The sequence below is a fragment of the Procambarus clarkii genome, chromosome 30 (assembly GCF_040958095.1).
Source record: "Procambarus clarkii isolate CNS0578487 chromosome 30, FALCON_Pclarkii_2.0, whole genome shotgun sequence".
Lineage (NCBI taxonomy): Eukaryota > Metazoa > Arthropoda > Malacostraca > Decapoda > Cambaridae > Procambarus > Procambarus clarkii.
In genome coordinates, this window is record NC_091179.1 from 14798776 (window position 1) to 14821506 (window position 22731).

General features: G+C 40.2%; 1 protein-coding gene across 3 annotated transcripts in view; it reads left to right on the plus strand.

Annotated features, from left to right (window-relative positions):
* LOC123765502 (heat shock protein 30C) overlaps nucleotides 1–22731 on the plus strand; it is a 50053-nt gene that overhangs the window by 24038 nt on the left and 3284 nt on the right. For 2 of the 3 annotated variants that reach the window (XM_045754128.2, XM_045754129.2), the window contains one exon: nucleotides 22402–22570. In XM_045754128.2, the coding sequence (XP_045610084.1) occupies nucleotides 22402–22570 (169 nt within the window). Of the gene's footprint in view, nucleotides 1–21165; nucleotides 21268–22401; nucleotides 22571–22731 lie in introns of all 3 variants that reach the window. The other variant, XM_045754127.2, reaches the window with a different exon arrangement.

Here is a 22731-nt window from a genome sequence, read left to right on the forward strand (position 1 = left end):
AATTTCGGTTTCTTGTAAGAGGCATCATCTTAGTGTTCTTAACTCTTTTATATATACAAATGTAAGACTTAGGGCACAGCTTTAACTTGTAAATGGTGTTTGCATTGTTCTGTTGTATTTATTCAGTATTAACGTGCCTACTTTGTGTTCTTATGCCAGACCATCCTCGTGTTTAGATAGTACTTATAGTAAGGTGTGGACCAGCTTACATATATTGACGATGATCCAAATCGTCTATATACATATAAAGTAGAATTTGGTACTATTGAATGTGGACAAACTGGGAAAAAGTTTCGTATATGTTACTGATAAAACCTAACTTTTCTAGGCCTAATACACGCTGATACATAATATAGTACAAATATAATATAATTATATATATTATATATTACCATGTTACTTAATATATGTTACCATATATTTAATATTACTATATTAATATAGTATATATATATATATATATATATATATATATATATATATATATATATATATATATATATATATATATATATATATATATATATATATATATATAATATACATATATTATATATGTATACATATATAATATTTTTTTTTTGAGATATATACAAGAGTTGTTACATTCTTGTACAGCCACTAGTACGCGTAGCGTTTCGGGCAGGTCCTTAATCCTACGGTCCCTGGAATACGATCCCCTGCCGCGAAGAATCGTTTTTTCATCCAAGTACACATTTTACTGTTGCGTTAAACAGAGGCTACAGTTAAGGAATTGCGCCCATTAAATCCTCCCCGGCCAGGATACGAACCCATGACATAGCGCTCGCGGAACGCCAGGCGAGTGTCTTACCACTACACCACGGAGACTGCACAAGACTGATTATATATATATATTATATATATAATCTTGTATTAAAAGATCTTGTATTACACCCACTCAGTTTCGTATAGTTTACCTTATTATTCATTTTGTAGCTTTTTTTTTTTTTAGATTTTGCTACTCAGAAGGATATGTCCATGTAGCACGGGCTATGGTGAGCCCCTTTTGTAACATACTTGCATGGTTTCATATTGTGCGTGAGTAGCACTATGCGTGTCTGGGGATGAGACTAGTCTGACCGGTGAGTCCGCGTCACCTCACCACTCACTGTGGTGGCATGTGGCTCGCCCTCACACGCTTGGAATATTAATACAGTATTAGCATTCTTAAGCTTATCACATTCTTCAGCATGTTTTGCCGTTTGAAGCTCAATGTCGAGTGGTTGTATTGCAGATAGATTTATTTAGGTTCATAGAAAGTCAATATTATAACGCATGGAATAATTATTTTCAAGTTTATTGGTATTGAAATAAGTTTATTGATGTAAAATACACACAAAGGGATGAGGTAGCTCAAGCTATTCTCACCCCGTTCAGTACATCGTGTTAATACATACATATACAGTTCAGTAGGTAGTTCATTGGTATGAACCACCGATGTTAGACATTTGCAAGAACTTTTAAAGCCGAGGGTCGTAACATGGTCATGAATTATATATATTGATAAATACCGTCTTTTCCATCGGCCGTCGAGCAAAGGTCTCGGGCCAAAAGTAGCAACAGGATACAATCTTGGATGTGAGAGGCGGTCTGTAGAGACTACCAATTTAAGCACTGGTGCACATTGGTGATCGATGACACCAGTATGTGAGGCCCCACGCCCTGAGGTGTCCGCGTGTCTGGCCGGGGTGGTCACCTCTGACGCCCAAACATTGCTCACCCTTTTATGGTGCCAGGTAAATATATTACCTGGCCGCGTCTCTCTCACGACCCCACTCTAACACTGACTGGTCCCACGTGCGCGCGCGCGCTCTGCCCCGCCCCCCCACAAACCATCACATGTATATGGCTTTTTTGGTACTCCTGCCAGCTATCAGTGTCACTTGAATTGGGTGAAGATGTAGCTGTCATTATCCTGATTTCCGTTTTGAACATCTTAGTTTTAAATGTTGGTGTGAGAAATTAAGTCTCTTAATGACTGAAATAAGTTAGTTCAGCTTGTTAATAGAGGAAATTTGAGACTAGGCATACGAACCCTAGCAGTCCACCTTAACCCATCGAGGCAGATGCACAGAAAACTATCATAACACTAATTTTTACTATTTGGTTGTATTTTTAACATTGTCGATTCCGGTAATAATGCCACGTATATAATATGCAAGAGAACGGGTTTTCCGGACAGCGGTGTTGCCAGAGATCATAAGAGGCCCACAATGTGCTCAGGGACTGAATCGGAAAGTTATTTGAGCAAGTTCCAGTCTTGATAAGCTGGTTGCATGGTTTAACATTTATCTTCTTTTATAGCACATAATGGCCTTTGAAATAAAGCTCCCAAATTCGGTTAGGTAAGCAAATTGCATCCTTAATAAGCCAGTTACATGTAAACATGTACGGCACCAGTATATTCTGTCTTTATCAAACAAATACAACCATAACACAGCGTTCTTTAATAGTAGTAATATTTTATATATACAAAAGTACATAAATTTGGTACTTGATTAGAGTGGAGAATCATCAGATGTGTACATAATGCTGCCAATTCGCAGAGCAATTTCGGGATGAAACACAGTACATTAATAAGGAGTTGTATGCAAAATGTTATGAAGGGTGGCTAAGAAAAAGAAAGTCAGTGCTGTGAAAGATAATGTAAAGTGCTGAAGTTAAATGGTCTCTACACAACGCTGAGCACCATAGCATGTGATCATAAATTTGGGAGACGTTGTAAGCACAACCGACGAGACAAAGGGACTAGGATATTCACAAAGCGTAACTCTAGTCGGTAAAAACTCGGGCTCACCATATGTCGGAAAATCCGACACCATTTAATATCATACAGATAATAGCTGTATTACCCACAAGTTACCCATAGAAAACGTAACTTGTAGTGGAATTACCGTCTATAGAAAACGGGATATCATCACCACATACTATTATAATTCACCAGCTATTTTGCTGGGAATTGTTCTTAAATACATTAGTCTTTGGACTTTACCATCATAAAAACATCTTATATAAATTAACTTAATTATCAATATTAAAGTAGAGTAAATGTGACCCTTCTATCACTTTCTGAAATCTGGACAAAGTAGGCCAGGCGTCTGTGGGGAAGGAGGGCAGCCATTGTTGTTTATTGAGACCAGAGGCTCACACGGGAGCAAATTCGGCTCCTGTTAAATTTACTTGGACGTAGTGTTGTGGAACCCAAAGGTGTACCATTGTCAACACGCTGTCTACAAATACAAGTTAAGTGTCTATCCGAAACCCGTTTATCATTCATTTATGGCCATTAATGTCAGGATATAGGGTTAGCCGGTTAGAACGCGAAATCGCCTCATACTAAAGGTAATTAAGCCAGGTCTTTAATGTTCCATGTACTGTATAGTGTTTTCTCTGATATAGCTTGTCATATATAGGATTCTGGCTTCACAGCTAGCGCACTTTTGACAGGTCAAGACGAGGATGCAAGATTGTGCACCAGTTACTGGGTGATATGGAAGCTACCTCAAAGAGGATAATTTGGTGTCTACACCCTAGTTATACCTGGTGGACTAACCTGCTGTACTATAAGATAAGGAACCTCTTCAATGTTTAATAGTATGTAGTCTATTACTGTAGTTTGATTGGCTGCATATATATTAATTTAACCCCCCCTAATGTGTAGAGGATCGATTTGTGAGATTGAGATTATTGCAGAAATACAGTCCACTTATCATTATACAAATTGCTATCGAAGTATATAAATTAACGTAAATATAAATTCATATAAATTAAATAAATATAAATCTCACAGGTCGGTGCCCACATTATTTGGTCATCTTCGAACCGGATGACGGATTATTTGATCCTATGAACCCACATTTGGTCATCTTAGTACCGGATGAACCAGTTAACCAGTGGATTCATTAAATACTAGTGCAGTGTTATTAAAACAAAGGCCAGCCAGTCAAAGACGGAAGCGTAGCCTCGAGGGAGCTCAGGAGCCTCCCTCAGTTCAGATCTGCCTCATCAGCGGTTTCATGCACACCCACAGAGATTTGGTGGCGTGTTATTTCGTGAAATGACAGCGCTAATATAGAATCCAGCCAAATTAGTGACTGTGTCTTCGCGATATTGTTCACGGATTTCGTGGTGTTACATTTCGCGAGAGATTATCTACGAATTTTGTGGACTTTATTTCGCGAGGTCACTAATAATATTTAATACTTCTAGATAATATTAGAAGTTTCATAGAGGCTAATTAAGAGGCTATTATCAATAATTGTGTATATTATTTCTCCAAAATAGAGAATTATTTAATATATATTGCACTAGTGATCACAATATAATATTTACTAATTGCCAACCCACAACAGGGTAGGATATTACCATTGACTAGTTGAACTATTATTGTTCATCCTAGTCCCATTATTACCATAGTCAGTTGTACTATATTGATCAACCTAACACCATTAATGAATGGTCCAGACCCTATTTTGGGTGTAATTTTTAACAACTCGAGTTGAGTTGTGTATATATAATAATTTACTTATGATCATTACACCTTTGAGTGATTAATTAGTGTCTCTACCATCCTAGGGTGATATAGAAGAGCTAACCTAAAGGTACTTCCAGTGACACTGGTTTATCACTCAAATCATTAGTGTGGATGATTGTATATATATATAATGTGTATTAATTTTAAGTGCTAACCTCTAGTAGAGGTAGGATTATTGCCTAGTGAGTTCAGAATTTACCCTAGGCTACCATTAGAGCTTGTTCAGTATTATGAGCAGCCCAAGTACAAGCCCCACAAGGCTTCTCCAACTAGCCAGTATGGATAATGCAGGGAGAATGAAAAGAACCCTTGCAGGTCTTAAAGGCCACTTAACAAGACAGATCAAGAAATGTGAAGATTTGTCACAACAATCAACAGTTGATTATGCTGACCTGGAAAGCTATTATCAAGCAGCTGCAGGTAAATTTGAGCAAATCAAATGTCAAATAGCAACATATGTGGCTGAACTTGCCAACACTAATTTATCAGAAACAGAAATAGACGACATTATGGTTGATCTTGCGAATTATGAAGATCAGACTCAGGCCACGTTACAGCCTTATGTCAAATTAATTGCCCAGAACAAGGCAACAGCAACAACAACAACAGTTGCATCTAATACGAGTCAAGCAGAAGCTCGACTCCCTCCAATTAATTTACCCACTTTCTCAGGAAAAGATGAGGAAGATTGGGACGAATTTTGGAACAAATTCGTTGACCTTGTAGACTCAAAACAATCTTTACCAAAGAGTAGTAAATTCTCTTATTTGCAAGGCCAATTATCAGGTGAGGCTAAAACAGTAGTATCCCATCTGAGATTAACTAATGACGGCTATGATCTGGCAGTAAAACTCCTCAAGGATAATTATGCTGATCCAGAAGTAAGAACATCACATTTAGTTCATGAGCTGTTGCATTTACCCCCACCGGAGGCTTCAGCTGATTCACTCCAAGTCTTCAAGCTGGAGGTAGAATCATTGATCAATGCCCTCAGCCTGACAGCAGATACAAACGGGGCTGAGTGGGTCTTGAAAATAATTGTCCAGGAGAAAATACCTAGGGACATATTGAGACAAATGAGTGCTCATTACAATAAAAGCATCTTATCCATGAGTGAAATATCTGAAGGTTTAAAGTCAGTAGTTCATCAATTACGAACACATGACAAATTAAAACCACCAAGTAAACCCTCAGAAACCAATAATAGTAAACCACAGAGTACCAAAGGTACTCCAAATCAATCTAGACAATATAATTCAACACCAAAGTGGAACAGTAGCAGTGTGGGCGTATATGCAGTGGGACCCTCCAAGCCTATAGTTACTGTGTCACCCAAGAACGTGACACCAAAGGGTACTGGAAGCTATGGAACATGTTTGTTCTGCAATGAGAAACATTCAATGTACCACTGCTCTAATTTTCCTGATAGTGACGCCCGTGTTGAGCGACTCAAAGATTTGCAACATTGCACGAGGTGCCTCAGGAAACATAACATCAAGGACTGTGATACCCAATTACACACCTGTAATAGGTGTAACAAAGGTCAGCACCATGCAGCATTGTGCAGAGACACCAAAACAACGTCTCCAAACCCCAAGGTGGAAGATAGCATTCCCACCACAGTACAGTACTGCAAGGTGCAACAAACAAAGAGTGTCCAATCGGCAAAGTCTAAAGGTAATACGACTTTGCCTACTGCCCAAATTACCATCCTGAATAAGAGGGCCAAGGTCCATACCCGTGGGTTGTTTGACCAAGGATCCCAGAGAACATATATCACTAAAAAGTTGGCAGATGAATTACAATTAAGGCCTGTAGCCCAGATGTCATTCAACATCTCAGGGTTTGTAACAGATGCAGGACCTCAAGTCTACCAGGTGGTACAACCATCAGTACGTTTAGGCAGGTACATCTGTCGAGTACAAGCCATTGTGGTGGACAAAATACCAGTAGACCTACAAGTTCAAGGTCTGAGAGCAACAGCCAAATTCCTGAGAAATAGAGGAATAAAATTGGCAGATAATATTAAGTCTGATCACCTCACCGACTTCGGTCTCCTTGTAGGGACAGACTATTGCCATCGATTCATCGGTAGCCCTACTAAATATCAGGGTATAACCATGTTAAACTCTGCAGGAGGTAAATTACTCTCAGGCCCAGTATCAAGCCTGAGGAGACCTATGCATGCAGATAAACAATACCAATAGAAACTAAATTTGTCAGCTGATTATATTTCTCCAGTAGCATTATACTAAGGAGATTACAGCTGACTATACCAACAGAAGTTGATGTTAGTATCATCATTTGAAGCTGAAGATGAGTTCATGAGGCCTCAGTGGCAAATCAGTGAACAGTAGCCTAAAACAGCTACAAGTCACTGCGACCAATGTCACTGAACCCACTGCAGTCTCAGAACCATACTTTACTTTAATGATGAGCTATTCAATCTTCTGAAACAATTAACTAAATTAAACCCCAATAAATCTGATGACTGATTTGATACATTTATTATTTAATCAAGATGTATTCCATGGGCCTCAGTGTTTATATATCAGTGACCAGTTACCTGAAGAAACTTCAAGTTATATCTGATGTCACTGATCTCACTGCAGTCCCTGAATCATACTTGACTGTAGTACTTGATCACATCCAGTCTTCTGGGTTAAATAATATGTAATAAGGCTTGAATATTAGCCTTTCAAGAGTTGACAGGGAAATGAAATCGCATTAGACTTCTAACCCCTGCAACTCTAGTACGGGACATCCGTCCTGTACGAACAGACACACAAATGTGTGATTACTAACTACTAACATCAAATTAATCAAATAATTCGAAGGAGGAGTATCGGTGTTCGTCTGTTCTAAAGAGGACTTCGACCCGTGAGCAGCCCCCTGGGGAATTATGTCGGAAAATCCGACACCATTTAATATCATACAGATAATAGCTGTATTACCCACAAGTTACCCATAGAAAACGTAACTTGTAGTGGAATTACCGTCTATAGAAAACGGGATATCATCACCACATACTATTATAATTCACCAGCTATTTTGCTGGGAATTGTTCTTAAATACATTAGTCTTTGGACTTTACCATCATAAAAACATCTTATATAAATTAACTTAATTATCAATATTAAAGTAGAGTAAATGTGACCCTTCTATCACTTTCTGAAATCTGGACAAAGTAGGCCAGGCGTCTGTGGGGAAGGAGGGCAGCCATTGTTGTTTATTGAGACCAGAGGCTCACACGGGAGCAAATTCGGCTCCTGTTAAATTTACTTGGACGTAGTGTTGTGGAACCCAAAGGTGTACCATTGTCAACACGCTGTCTACAAATACAAGTTAAGTGTCTATCCGAAACCCGTTTATCATTCATTTATGGCCATTAATGTCAGGATATAGGGTTAGCCGGTTAGAACGCGAAATCGCCTCATACTAAAGGTAATTAAGCCAGGTCTTTAATGTTCCATGTACTGTATAGTGTTTTCTCTGATATAGCTTGTCATATATAGGATTCTGGCTTCACAGCTAGCGCACTTTTGACAGGTCAAGACGAGGATGCAAGATTGTGCACCAGTTACTGGGTGATATGGAAGCTACCTCAAAGAGGATAATTTGGTGTCTACACCCTAGTTATACCTGGTGGACTAACCTGCTGTACTATAAGATAAGGAACCTCTTCAATGTTTAATAGTATGTAGTCTATTACTGTAGTTTGATTGGCTGCATATATATTAATTTAACCCCCCCTAATGTGTAGAGGATCGATTTGTGAGATTGAGATTATTGCAGAAATACAGTCCACTTAACATTATACAAATTGCTATCGAAGTATATAAATTAACGTAAATATAAATTCATATAAATTAAATAAATATAAATCTCACAGGTCGGTACCCACACCATAGCCCGTGCTACTTGTAACTTTTTGTTCCAAGTAGCGAATCTTAAAAAACAACAACAACAACAACATAGTCAGTAAAGATACAAGGGCGTGGAAAATGTGTGTTTACTTTGTTCCTGCTGGGTGGAGCTGTAAGCTCTTGGATCCCACCTTTCTAACAGTAGGTTGTCTTAAAGTTTGACTCCCGACAAATTTTATGATACCTATTGCAAGTTTTTCGCGCGCACACCCCCCCAGGATGTAGCTTTCAGAAGGCAGCTGTCTAGCTTCCAGGTACCTATTTAGTGTTAGGTGAGCAGAGGTACCGGTTGAAAGAGCACTGTTCGTTCGGGTGCGAGGACCCGTGTGTGCGCGCACATGTGCGTGTGGAGCGTATTGATCAGACACACGCCCTAAGGTGGTACTACCGCGCCACAACTTCCTCGATCAGAGATCTCCAGAGGACTGCTCTACTGGCCTGTTTGTTTCCAAACCATCCCAGACGTACTCGTAAATGTGTGTAACCTGAGGTATATCTGTTTGGTGAGAATAAACGTGTGACGAAGCTTCACGCGTCACCTCTGGCCATACTTGACACGAGTGACTAGACATATTTATGCATTCCTTTGGTTGGTACAAGGGCCGCCGGTCGTGGCGCATGCGCGGCACAGTTTGCGGGTGTTGAGTATAACCACTTTTTTAGAAGTTTAACATTTTATAAGATAATAGAAGTGGGTACATGGCGGTGCCCGGGATAGTGTCTTCCCCCCCCCCCCTTCTTTTTCCCCTCTACCAATATCAACCCCTCTTTCTATCTCTTCTCCATTTCCCCTTTTCCATCTTATCCCTGTTTTCCCCCCTTACCACCTCTCCCCTCTCTTAATCCTTCCCCCCTTCCCCACCCTTCTCGTTATCGTCTGGTTTCCAACCTCGAACACACACATTTCTATATAATTAAATAAGGATGATACTCTGCTGCACCTGGGGTCTCTCACCCCCTCCCCCTTGGGCGTTTTTACTAGTGTAATGCGCATGCTTCAAGAAAAGTGTCTTAAGGTAGATACAATTTTTTTTTTGTATGGGACACAAGTGAAATGTCAATTTCAATTTCAAGTGAAATGTAAATTTGATTTTGTTCATATATTCACCAGATATATACCCATTCAGTGTTAGGTAGTGGGGAAAGGTTCGACACACGTAATGGACTCTAACTGTATTTTAAATTCATTTAGCCAATAGTTAATCCGATAAGCTGGTTGGTTAATGTATATAAATAGTCTTTTCTAGAATAATTGATTAAACAACTGGACCACAAAGTTTCTAAACCGAGCAATTTACATCTGTGGTGAGCCACTTAATATTTACTAATGCTCCTTCAGTGACCCTACACCACCCAATGGGTAGGGTGCAAAGTTTACAACCACGTGCGTGTCTACCCTTCAGTAAACAAACACAATATTTGGTTAAGATTTCTGGTTGTACCTCATTTTGAAATAAATGCTTGTGCTTATCCTGAGTATTTGTAATAGACTTGAATATTTGTAGTATTTGTAAGTATTAACAAATACTACATATTTATATGTAGTATTTGTATTAGACTCAATCGACTTGAGAATGGTCCAGGACGGACCGAAACGTCGTCGTCCCTTCACCTTCTTGTGTGTGGTCTGGTCAACTTTGTAATAAAATTATATAAATTCCGATTTCTCTCATTGTCGGACACGTGAATAGTTCTGCTGACAGTTTACTTTTGGTAAGATTCTCCTGGGCAGGTGGTGCAATATACTCGTAACAGTCTAAGCCTGGTAGTAGTAACTTCTAAAAGTCTGCTTTTTAGACAGAATTGTTTATTGTGCTCCTCGCACTCGTTTGAGTGCATGTATCCAGAATTTCCATTTAGTGTAGATGGAAAATGTTTGTGTACCGGAAGCTGAAACTTGTGAACGAAGTGCTGTTAGTTTATCCTGTGTGAAATGACTGAAAATGTGTGCTTGTGGGGGTTGAACTCTGGCTCTTTGGTCTCGCCCCTCAGCTATCAATCAACTGGTGTACAGCTTCCCTAGCCTACTGGGCTCTTATCATATCTACATTTGAAACGGTATGGAGTCTGCCTTCACTACATCAATGCCTGTTACAGCCACATAGGACCGGTAACCGGGTTCTTGACGGATTGACCTAGTTTAGTGTCCGACCCCAAGTCGGTAGTAAGCTTTCGAGAACTGTAGTAGTGCAATAAAGAATAAAAGGGGGGATGAACAATACACAGTTCGTTTTGTCAATATATTTACACCTGCACCATTAAAATTATTATTTTAAATAGAATATGACTACACTTATATACAGTAATGCCACTTTTACGCAAGACACTTCTACGTTGGCAGTGTTCACCAATTCCAGCGTTTCCCTCGTCCAGTACCTTGCACACATGTACTGACTGACGGGAGTTCACCTTTTACGTGGGCCAATCCACACACAGTCTCACGAGGTGCCTACACCCCTACTTTCGCTCTCCAGCAACCTACTGGCAGAGGACTTGAGCAAGACGCTGACAGGGATCACAAACAACCATACACAGGGGTAGCTAACCCCTGGCAGAAGCCTCTAGCAGAGCTTCACAAAAGACGCCTCACTGTCGTCCGTTACTCTAAGCCAATCCCAGGTACGTCGATCTCTACCAGCATTGCATAATCTAGCAGTTAACACACTGCTCAGATCAACGGCGGCTTACTTAGTCGTCTTCCAGGACCAAGCCGAGAGTACATGAACTGCTCAAGGTAAACTGCCTTCCTCAGTACAATCGCCTCCACACGTCACTTGTGGACAAAAACGTCATCAATCAGACGTAAGGTACACTGGGGAAACCATGAGTTAACACTCATCGGGGAGTTGACATTATGCTCTGTAGCACAACAGATGGCGCTGATCGTGACACGCCATCCAAAAGACGCCATCCACGTCAACCTCTGTCTAATCAAGGCAGGAAACAAGAGCCATTAATAGCTGCCACGCCACCACCAATAGATGGCGTTTTCCACGTAGCATCCGATATCAGGAGAACTGAGGTGCCCACCCATAGATGGCGCCGAAATCGTTACTCCATTCTTCAACGAAGATGGCGATACCGTAAAACTGCCCAATGTCTTAATCAAGCAAATGCATCAAAAAGATTGTATGCGTTACCATCGAAGGAATAAACTAGTTATGGTTATAATAAACCAAGATAAGATTATGACCATAGCCCATAATAATACAGTAGGCCTAAGATCATGGAGACAGTAGCACAAGTTGCAGACAATGAAGATGTAAAGTTCATGATTCGACGTTTTAATCACACAACAGGATAGCAAGAGATCTTCACGAGAGAAGATGCATGTAGGGTAAAATTACTGGACATGGCAGACGGGAATATTTAGAAGAGCACTTGAAACCAGTCCCTGATGGCTCGGCGGTAGCATATTCGCCAAGCACCTAGTGATTTATCTAGGCCAGGGAGGATTGTCTGGGCGTTAATCCTTAACTGTTCGGTTCTGTTCACTTGACAGTAATTGAGTTCCTGGTTGTTAATAGATTGGCGGGTCATGTTCGAGGGGAAACTTGAGAGGTGATTTAAGAAGTCTTAAGATTAGAAGACGAATACAAAAGTTGAATAGGGATGAATTGTTTCATGTACAGAAAAATAGAACAAAAGGTCAGTGAGAAACTGGATAAACAGAACAGCTGTAGAGATGTAAGGAAGTGCTATTCCAGTGTGCGTGCAGCAGATGTACGGTTGGAATGAACAAATCGAAAAGGTAGTAGAGGCGGAAACTGTACACAACTTTGAAAGTAATATAACCACGACAATTTTTGAGCAAAGTTCTACTAGATGGCCTTAAGAGCATCCCTTCCCGCAAGCTCTGTACAAGAGTACACACACTACACAAATAACCCCCGTGTCTGGTCCTCCAGACACTGTTATCATGATGCAGTGACAGGCACAGACGACTAGAATACACACATGCTAGGAGGATGGGGAAGTGTGGAGGAAGCAGGTATGCATGAGGTAGGAGGCATGAAGGCAGTCAACAGCTGGGCGGAGGTAGGGGGGCGTGACCGACTATTTTTACCTTGATGTTTGCCTTCTCGACGCTGAGGGCCGCCGTCCGTGACGTAACCTTGCTTGCTGGGGCTTGTTGACGGGCAGGGGGGGGGAGGAAGATAGCCTGGGAAAGGGGCAAGAATAGGAAGTTAGGGAGAGGCAAATGGGAGAATTATGTTGTGGTCGAGAGGGTAAGACGAGGTAAGAGATCGTAGGGTAATTGACATGGTAGAAGGAAGCGTGGGTATGAGGAGGGAAATGCGATAACATGAGGTTCTTTTGAGGACGGAGAAGATGGACAAAGTGTGCCGGTGTGATTTTTCCACCATACTCCTCCACCTTTATAATATACAAAATAAATAATTCCACTGCATTATCTTTGAAGACCAGATAGCAGTAAAGTATATTGTTAGGGCTTGACATGTATTAATATGCTGATTGCATTGATAATCTTGTGTAGCGCATTCAAGAAGTTCCTCCGAAGTTTTGAGACGCAAATATACTGTGGTGCCTTAATGTCTGGGTAAATCCTCGCTAGTCTTTTATGGAGGAATTATCACAGTTTTGTGTTGTTTTGTTAATACATTAAACCGTTTAAAAAAAAGTGAATTGTCACTTTTATTGAAGTTAGAACTTTGTTTTCACTAATTATAAATGTCACTGGGAACGTCTTAAAACTAGCACAAAAATACGTGGGCCGGAAGTGCAGACAGTTGGGTAAGAAACTGTTCATATGTGCAGCAAGGAGACGCCCACAAACACTGCTCCTGTACAGAGAACTCTTACTTAACACTACACTGGATTTGTCTGGAAATAATTATGATTTTGTTGAGTGGGGAAAAGCGGAGGACTGCTAGAAATACCATGAAGGAAGTAGGTGTTGCGTGGGCGAGGCTGTCGGGTTTCTCGGTGGTCAGGGAGACACCACACGTCAGACTGGCGCCAGGCCAGGCTTTACCTGGTCCCACTGAACATCCTCGGTGTTGCTGCACCTTTATCAATCTTTGCAAAAATAGTTGCATTACGGATGAATTCCACTGATTTGATAGTGTTTATTGTGCACCCTACACCCATCCTTCTGGGCAGTAGGGAAGGGCACCATCTGGACCCAGGAACTGAAGTTCTATTCTAGTTATGAAAGTTATCGTGGTAGTGAACTAGAGTACTGTATTTACAGTTGTAATGGAATACTGTATTGGCTCTTCCTTTAAGTAATCTGTGATATAACTGCCTCTAAATTCTTGTGTATTTTCCATAATCTAATACACAAGAGTGAAAGGTGCTAGGATGATTCTGCTGACATTGTTTCCATTTTCTAATGTCATACTATAGAATTTATGTAAATTATCTTAAAAATATACAGAACAGCAAAAAGTTTCATGCTAATTAGGAACCATCCTTATGAAAAGCCCAAGAAAACTCGGCCTACGTATTGTAGACAGGTGGGAGGTGATAGCAGTGTACAAACTAATGAAAGGTTTAAACAGGGATAAAAATAAGATGAAATATTAAACAATATTGGAACATGAAAGGGTGCAGATTCGTGGAACATTCCAACCGAGATACGGGAGTAAACTAACTGGAAAGTTTAAAGCTATGGTTGAACAATACACTGTTGGAAGTAGTTGGATATAAATAGCTTTCGTGCAAGAGTCGATTCAATTGCTTGTATTCTTGTGGTCTTGTTATCAGCAGGTGATACTGGTAGCTTAATGGCGCATTAATAACTTTTAAAGACACACAAGTTGTTGTATGATCTAAATATATTATTCTTGCTTGATAGTATGGTAATAAATGGAATAGATGGTCTCTGCCTCGATGGCTCCAAACTTGAGTTATGTTGAAGATGTTTGCACATCTTCAACACATCTTTGCACATCGTTTGCCCAAGCTGTCGAGGCCCCGTAGACAATCCAAAACTATCGACGACTTTTGACATTTTTTCTTGGCTATAGTACAGTCGTGTATGACTATCCTACAGATCGAGGAAGAATATTTAAGTTATATAAGTTAAGAGATGCGTGTTAGGGAGGGAGGGGGGGAGGGGTAAGGTCACACCAGTGTCTTCCTGTCTGGCTGCTTCTGTCTGGTTCCACCTGGCAAGCCACATGGCAAGCCACATGGCGTCCATCACTGGACTGGCAGCACTTTCTACCGTTGCCAGGCCTGAGGCATTGGTTGCCTGTTGACTGCCTGGTATGTGAGGCAGTTTTCATATCACAAAGGCTAATCGGGTAACTCCAGCAGGAGCGTGTCAAGTTCCTCTTTAAGCTTCAACTTTTGTTCTAACTAAATTTTGTATATTTGTTGGTAGGAAGGTTGAAGAGTTCAGACTAATAATGTTCGGTGTATTCTCTAATTGTGCTTATGGAATCTAGACTTTTCATTGGGTTAAGGAAACTAATGTCATGTAAATTTGCTTTTATAAATTATTTGTTTTCACCGAATTACACGAGTTTTATCGCCAGACGCTAGGCCTGGTTATCATTGATACTTGTAAAACATAGTATTAAATTTTACGTGCACCCATCTACATCATAGTACTGTATTACTTCTCGTATGAGACTGTAACACTGGCGCCTTTAACGACATTCCCTGTCGCTATGCAGCCGAGGCTTGCTTCCTGGAAGGTAGAAGGGCAGGCCATATATATAGGGAGGCTTGCCTAGCTGTTTGCGACGGGAGACATCTCCCGTCATGCAGGGTGCAGCCGCACCTCCACAGATCTCCAGTATCATCTATTGATACTGGTAATGGCTCAAAAGGGCCACCACTTACGGGCTATTCATGCCCGTGCCACCTTTTGGATGGCTTAATCTTAATCAATCTAGCTGTTTGCCTAACTTCCGGGCTACAAATGCCCGTGCCACTACTTGGGTGGTTTAATCTTCATGTTTGCCTAACAGTGACTACGGTGTAGTTCATCTGTGCATTTTTTTTTTATAGTTGATTACACGTACAGAGTACAAATATTCCATTTTATTTCTTCAAAGGCTTGACTGCGTTTTAAGTTCAAATTGCTGTTTTCTCTTTAATTTAAGACACCTTGTATATTATCTTCAGTGTCTTGTGTATAGTCATAATGTTACCCGTTTTCCTAAATTAAAATGTGGTGTTGTGTTGTTTGTGGGTTCTTGCACCTAGTGGTTCAAACACCTAGTGTTTATTGTATATTTGAGGGGTCAGGTTGTATAATTAGGCGGTGGAAAGGGGGTGAACTCGCCTAAATATGCTTGCAGGGTCACACGTCCTAAGCCGGACTTTACCAGCTGTTATTTGTCTAATGCTATGACCAGTCATTTTGTCTCTTTTTTTTTAATCTGTTCTTGAAACTAGTGTGCAAGCTTCAATCTCGCCCTCTAGTCTGTTAAATTTGCTCACTACCTTTACGCCAAACCAGGTCTTCCGACCATCCCCGGGACTCTCCAGCTCAAGTTTCTGCCCAAGTAATTATCAAAGGCATCAAGCCGGAAAGGCTATGTAGCACAGTTTCTGCCCAATGTCTCCTTGTTTAATCAAGCCTCTCACTGAACATGTCTTTGTTGACACTGTCAGTTCCCCTGAGAATCGTGCATGTCGGTATCGTTTCTCTCTCCTTAAGTGCGTGTTATTCATTAACTAAATTTTGTTTTGAATAGTTCAAGAGGTATTAATACAGATACTCAGACCAGTCGAGAATAAATTATCGTGTTAAGCTGTTAAAGTTTGCAGTACTTATCTACGCATTGAGAGTAAAATAAGTTAGTCGGTATATTCTAGAGGATGTGAAGAGCTGAATGATACCTGGCAGTGGAGAAAAGACGACGAGACGTTGCAGGGGCCCACAGCTGGGGAGAAAAATCTATAGTTGGGATTGAGGAAGGTTCACTGACCGCTGGTGTGGTAACCTGATCCCCCTCTTCCCCCTTAGGGTCGTCCCGCTGGTGACCTGGACATTCCCCTCAGGGTTGATACTCTGGCTGGTGACCTGGACCCCTCCCCCCCCCCACCCCTCAGGGTAGCCCATCTGGCTGGAGTATAGCACACCCAGGCCAGCAGGAGGTCGGGGTTCCTTTGGTGTATTGGCTTCACTTATAGATCCAGGAAGCGAGGCTCAATATTGTATTCAGGTAAGAGTACATATACACACAATGCGTTATAGTGGTGGGTTTAAAGGTAGAGCTAGTGTATATACTATGTCTTAAGCCACTAATACGTGCAGCTAATACGTGCAGCGTATTAGTGGCTATTTGTGTGACGCGGGAACCGCTGCTCACTCTTTCTCCCTCGCCCATAGTAGTCCAAACAGTGTTCTGGCTCATCTCGTATAACAATTATTTTACTCACAATGAAATCACATTAACGTTATGTATCAGTGAGAAAATTAGGAGCCGTGAGGAAGATTCTAACCCGCACACTTGGCACTCCCATTTCCTAGACCACTACACCACGACATGCTCAAAAGCAATGCAGCCTGTGATTCAGCTGAATCCTCTATGGGTCCTGAGGCTTCCACCGAAGGTTTCCGTCCTTAGGCTTCAGTTGAAGCCTCAGACAACCTAGAGAATTCAGTATTGCTTTTGACCATGTCGTGGTCTAATGGCGTGAGCTTGAAAGTACAAAGTTCGAGTCCCCCTTGTGGCTTCTACTGATTTTCTCACTTTTATTGTGCGAAAGCAAGGAGTTTGCTGTGTCAGCTGCTGATTTTTATTAAAGTGAAGGTCAAACACTTTTTCAACCACAACTCGGGAGCACAAGACGAATTTCTGGATTGAACTAAATCTCTGAACAACATGTATAATGAATGGTGGTTTTGTTTCACTTTATAGCAAAATCTCACAACAGCGTTACTTTTGTTTTTGCTAGACGAGTGACAAAGCAGTTCAGGATACTGGATCATGTAGAGATGTTGCATAAATATAGTATTTTTGTCCAGCTACTTTACCTAGGATACCTTCGTCTTACTTGGAGAGGGTCTTGGGAGTTCTTCTCCCCGAGCCCGGCCTGAAGCCAGGCTCGACTTCTGATCATTTGGATAGAATCCTTGACAGCAGTAAAATTTGCCTAATAGTTAGCTACGTAAACAAACATCAGATGTAAGGAAACTTCAAATATGTCTCCGTATCTTGAAATCGAACTCTGTTCAATCTATTGTCACAACTTGCTTTGGTTTTATATTCGCCCCATAGGGCGCTAGTTTATTGGGCAGCGTCACTCATCCTGTGAGTGAACATACCTCCATAGCAGCATGCATAACATCCCCCAGTGGGAAGAAACTAAGATGGATTGTTCATCCTGTCTTGGTTGTGGTGGCACTTACGGCGTGTGCCAGATGGTGTGCTGGAAAGTGTGAGCGTAATATGTTTGGGCGAGTTGGTGGCCGTCTCCACCAATTAACCTAAGTGGATTCTCAGATTTACCATCCCTGCCACTGCCCCAGTTAGCCCAAGGCTTAGGATATTCTTTCTAATCATCTTTACTTCTCTTGCTCTCTACTTTCCGCCGTAGGTTTCTCGTATAGTGGAAATTTGTAGACATGGTAGCAATAATAGTTTTCAGTTTTATATTGTCATGCTGTTATGAAGCCGGTTGGAACTGGGCATAAGATAGAGCATACACCATTCAACGTAGCAGGTCAGCATTATTTGGAAGAGTAGAAACTTCCCACCGTATACCAAAGAATTGTACAACTTGACACTACTTTCTGCATTGTTACACTCCTACCTCATGATCTTATGTCCCACCTATTAGCCTTCTTGTACCTGCTGCATTATTATTTAACTATTCTGGTGTTCGAATTTTTTGTTGAATCTGACCTTAAAATTGTGGCTGGCGATGACTTCCACAACTTCCAGTTCATTCCACATGTTGATCACCCGTACAGGGGTACGAATATTTCCTGGGATTTCGTGGACTTTTACATTACAATCTTCCACTTGTGTTCTTGTCTTGCTGTCTTAAAATTTGAAGAGGGAGGCAGGGTAAAGCGCCAAGCTAATTCGACTATATAGCACTTGGAAGGGGTCAGGATAAGGATTTGGGATGGGACAGGAGAAAAAGATAGTCGTTGTTCACCTTTTCTTTTTCTCCTTGGTATATTTTGTTGACCATATCCCCTATGCTTCTGTCCTCTACGGTTGCGAGATATATTTCCAATAGACTTGCCTTGAATCTCAAGCTTCCGTATTTTTTTAAATTTTGCTTTTGTGCTTATCAAGGTACCGATTATATGCCGGTGCTGCATATTCCAGCATTGGTCTAACATGTGAATTGCCTTGAAGGAGGCTTGATTCATATTTCTAAAATGTTCTTGTTTGTCCAGCGTCGAATATGTTGCTGTTACCCTGTTTTATATGCTTCCGGTGTTAGTGTTGGAATTATAGCCACTCCCAATTTTTTCTTTTGATTCCTATAGTTGCCTTCTTATGGTGTGAATGTACCCCTCCCCCATGATCTTTTCTAAACCATTTTATTCTGCGTAGCGAGCAGATTATTTGATTACCATTATAAGGGTTTTGTTTATTTTCCATAAGTTTTAAAGTGTTGAAGAGCAGATTTTGATTTACAAACTTAATTGTTTTTAGTATACTGTTAGTCTTGACGGTTGATAAAGCCATTAGTGTAAACATTATGCTCGTGGGATCTTGGGATTTCGATAAGACAATTATTTTGTACGTGATTGGCTTTAGAAAAGGAAGATCTTCATATCATTTCTTGGTGATAGATTCTTAGATGGGATGGGTGCAGATCAATTTAGTTTAGATAAATTTAAAATCTTTAACTTTTTGTTGCTACTCGGCGACATGGAGAGCGCCTAGGTGTGCCCCCCCTCCCCATCTCTGGGAGGCGTAGAGAGGGATGCTGGAGTCGCGGTGCCTTATGTTGGCACTGTGCCAGGCTGTTGCTTCCACTCCACCATCAATATATTCTTATCAACATTCATTATAATTTTTTGGTAAAAACTGAGCTCGAATTTTCTAATTAAAGTAAACGAGATAAAGATGTCAACAAAATTAATAGACGAAGTTCAATCAAATCTATACGGATAATAGGGATAGTAATTATTTATAAGTTTTATTTTAAGTACTAGTTTAAATGCACATTAGTAAACACAGTAACAGTAGTAAATGTACATTATAACTTGTATATTTATACAATACTTGTATTTAATATACAATAACCGTCAGCACGGCTGGCGAGGAGCCCCGTATATTTTAGTAGGAATAATGGCAGTAAGAACGTGATAAACCATGGATTTAGACAGGCTTGGACAACCCACGCCTCTTCTCGATGAAAGTTGAGCTAATTGTAATTATGGTATTAATTAGTAAAAGTACACTGGTAGCAGTGTGACATTTACAGCTGATGCTGTAAAGTATTAGAACAAAAAGTTAGACAAGGATAGCCACAAATAATCACTTAGAATTTATGGGAAGTAGTGCAGAGGTACTGTGATAGAGAACTGTGAACAACATTTATTAAACCTGGTCTTAAGAAAAACTAATTTCGTGATGTGGTTAATTTCTTTCAGAGAACATCATCTGTTCCTGAACCGATTATGTGCCTTGATAACACTTTCCACCACCGCCCGCGGGATGGGTATTGGGGTGAATATTAAATCAGAGATTTTTTTTTTCATTTCATTATGTAGCGTGTTTGATCTCGACATTGAAGAAAATCCTTGAATGTCAATTCGCAAAATGTTCCAAAATACAACAGATAGATACGAACTATGAAGATAAGCACTATACTCACCATCTACACAGTGAATAAGATTTAATAATAAATATACTTCTGATAATGTTTGCATTTTTACTTTGAATTACTTTATAGCAAAAGTAATTGCTTTTAATATCTTTGTGGACACTTTACATGGCTTTACTTTGTCATGTTATATGTGGCAGAATTCATGTAATCCGAACTCTGCTTAACAAATATGAAAACACAACTTTAACGATGACCTAGATATTGGTGAACTTTGTAATGGGTTTTCTCATTGTAGTTTGGACTGGTAGGATGCCTTTTTAACACGTACAGATGTATTTAAATTTACCATTCTTTAATGTCAAAACCAATTTTCATTAACTCTTCTCTTTCCATCTTTTTTTTTGCACGCTGCATTAATGCTTCACCTTGATGTTCAACACGTGGACTGGGATATGGTACTTTTTTGTACTTTACACATGCTGGTACCCACCTCACTCACCCCTGCCACCGGTCGACCATATTCATTCGTCTGGAGGCGGGTCTCACTGAATTATTTGGTTTGTTTGCCAATGGATTCATTATGATCTCATTATTTGATGTCTGGTGATTAATTTGAATGTTATAAATTTAATGCTATGTTATGCATTCACTATTTATTGTACTGTATCTGTTTTGTAATATGCTTACTACTCTTATGAGGTCCTGTTGTAATCTTTACCTGAAAATACAAAAAAATGAATTGTACGTGACCATCTCTAACTGGCGGCTCTTGTCTCGTATCATATTGTGGGCTCGACCCGATAACCTCTTGTGTATGACCATGATTCATTTTTATATTGGCCCGTTAACACCACCACCCATCTCACCTGGCATATTTATCATTTGAATCATCGCATATAAAATACCGTCAATCTCTGACACTTCCCCAACCAAACCGTCTGTGTGCGTGTCACTAACTAGAGCAGAGATAGTTAGCAACAGTACGCGGCGACGAGAGACCAGAGTCACGGGCAAAGACGGTAACACTGTGGTCAGCAGTGAAACAGAGTCGTCGTCCTCCAGGTGCTCACTACTTTTGCAAAGTTGGTCTAAATTTTGTATAGGGACCATTATTAGATATAACCGGTAGGAATATATGTTATGGCTATCACAAGACTATTATTTTAACTAACCGTCAGTAGTTTCAAAGATTATATGATGGTGGTACATCTAAACACTCAGCATAACTCATCCTGTAATTACACTTGGGTAATTACATGTTGCACAATCCCTATAAAACCACAACCAATAGGAACACAACCCCCCACCCTACATATATAAGCGCAAGTACTATCTACCGCTTCTACAAACACCGAATCCACCGCTGGCAATGGTGGCAACAAATGTTGGAAGTGAATACAGTATAGTAAAACTTTTTTTCATTCTAAGAAATATAACTAAATATGACTGAAATTGTGATGGGTGATAGCCATAAGTCCAAGAGACTCAAATCCTTGAGTTTTATTGCAGTCACCTGCCACCAACTTTATCATGTGAGGTGCAAAGAATTAGGATTTAAAATACTGTATTTTAAAGTGCTCTTCTCTCTTACTATTCATTGTGATCCATCCACTTAAACTGGTCAGTACAGCTGTGATCTCACGTCTTGCTGGGTTGGTGTTCCATCCTCGATTTAGGGGTTGGGTACTGTTCCTTCACTCCTTCCTCATTCAACAACTGTCTTCATATTCCTCCTAAGTGCTATAGTCATACTAGCTAAGCAATTTCTCCATTTTTACCTTGCTCTTGCCTTACCATTCATATTACTCTACAATAAATTAGTTCAACCTGATGTACTTCATCACATCTCTCTCAGCCATATTATGTAATTTTGTATTGGATGCATTTATCTCCGAAAAGTTAGTTTTAAAATTTTGCTTCTTTCCTTATTTCCTCATTAAAAATCTAATAAAATTAAGTACTGTACACTAATGGAAAACAGTGACACCATTAAAAATAGCTGCCATTCTTGCTTTTTAAAAATAGAAAGTGAAAGTAATCATTGTACTTTATAAGACAGGGCAAATTTAGATGGTGGCATTAGCCAAACAATTAATGGAATAAAGATCAATATGGATATTGACTTTTCAAAGGATATACTGTAATTTGTACATTATTTTATGTTGACAAAATACTTAATCCTGCATAATCTTACAGCCAACAAGATCAAGCCAGTTCCAACCAGGGTACTGGGTCTTGGCTGGAAGGGATGAATTCACCTCTTATCCAGCAAGATGGTGACTGTAAGCAGTTAAAGCTACGGTTTGATGTAAGCCAGTACAAGCCAGAAGAGATCGTTGTTAAGACTGTGGATAATAAACTCTTGGTAAGTGGCCCAGTTGTACATTGTAACGTACGTTTGTTACTTTGTTGGGTAGATTAGATACATTGTTTAGCGAGTTTTCATATTTATTTAGTAGTCTTGATTACAGTAGTCGGTTGGTGGCATTGTCATAAACGTTCAGACGGAGCTTGGAGCAGAGCAGA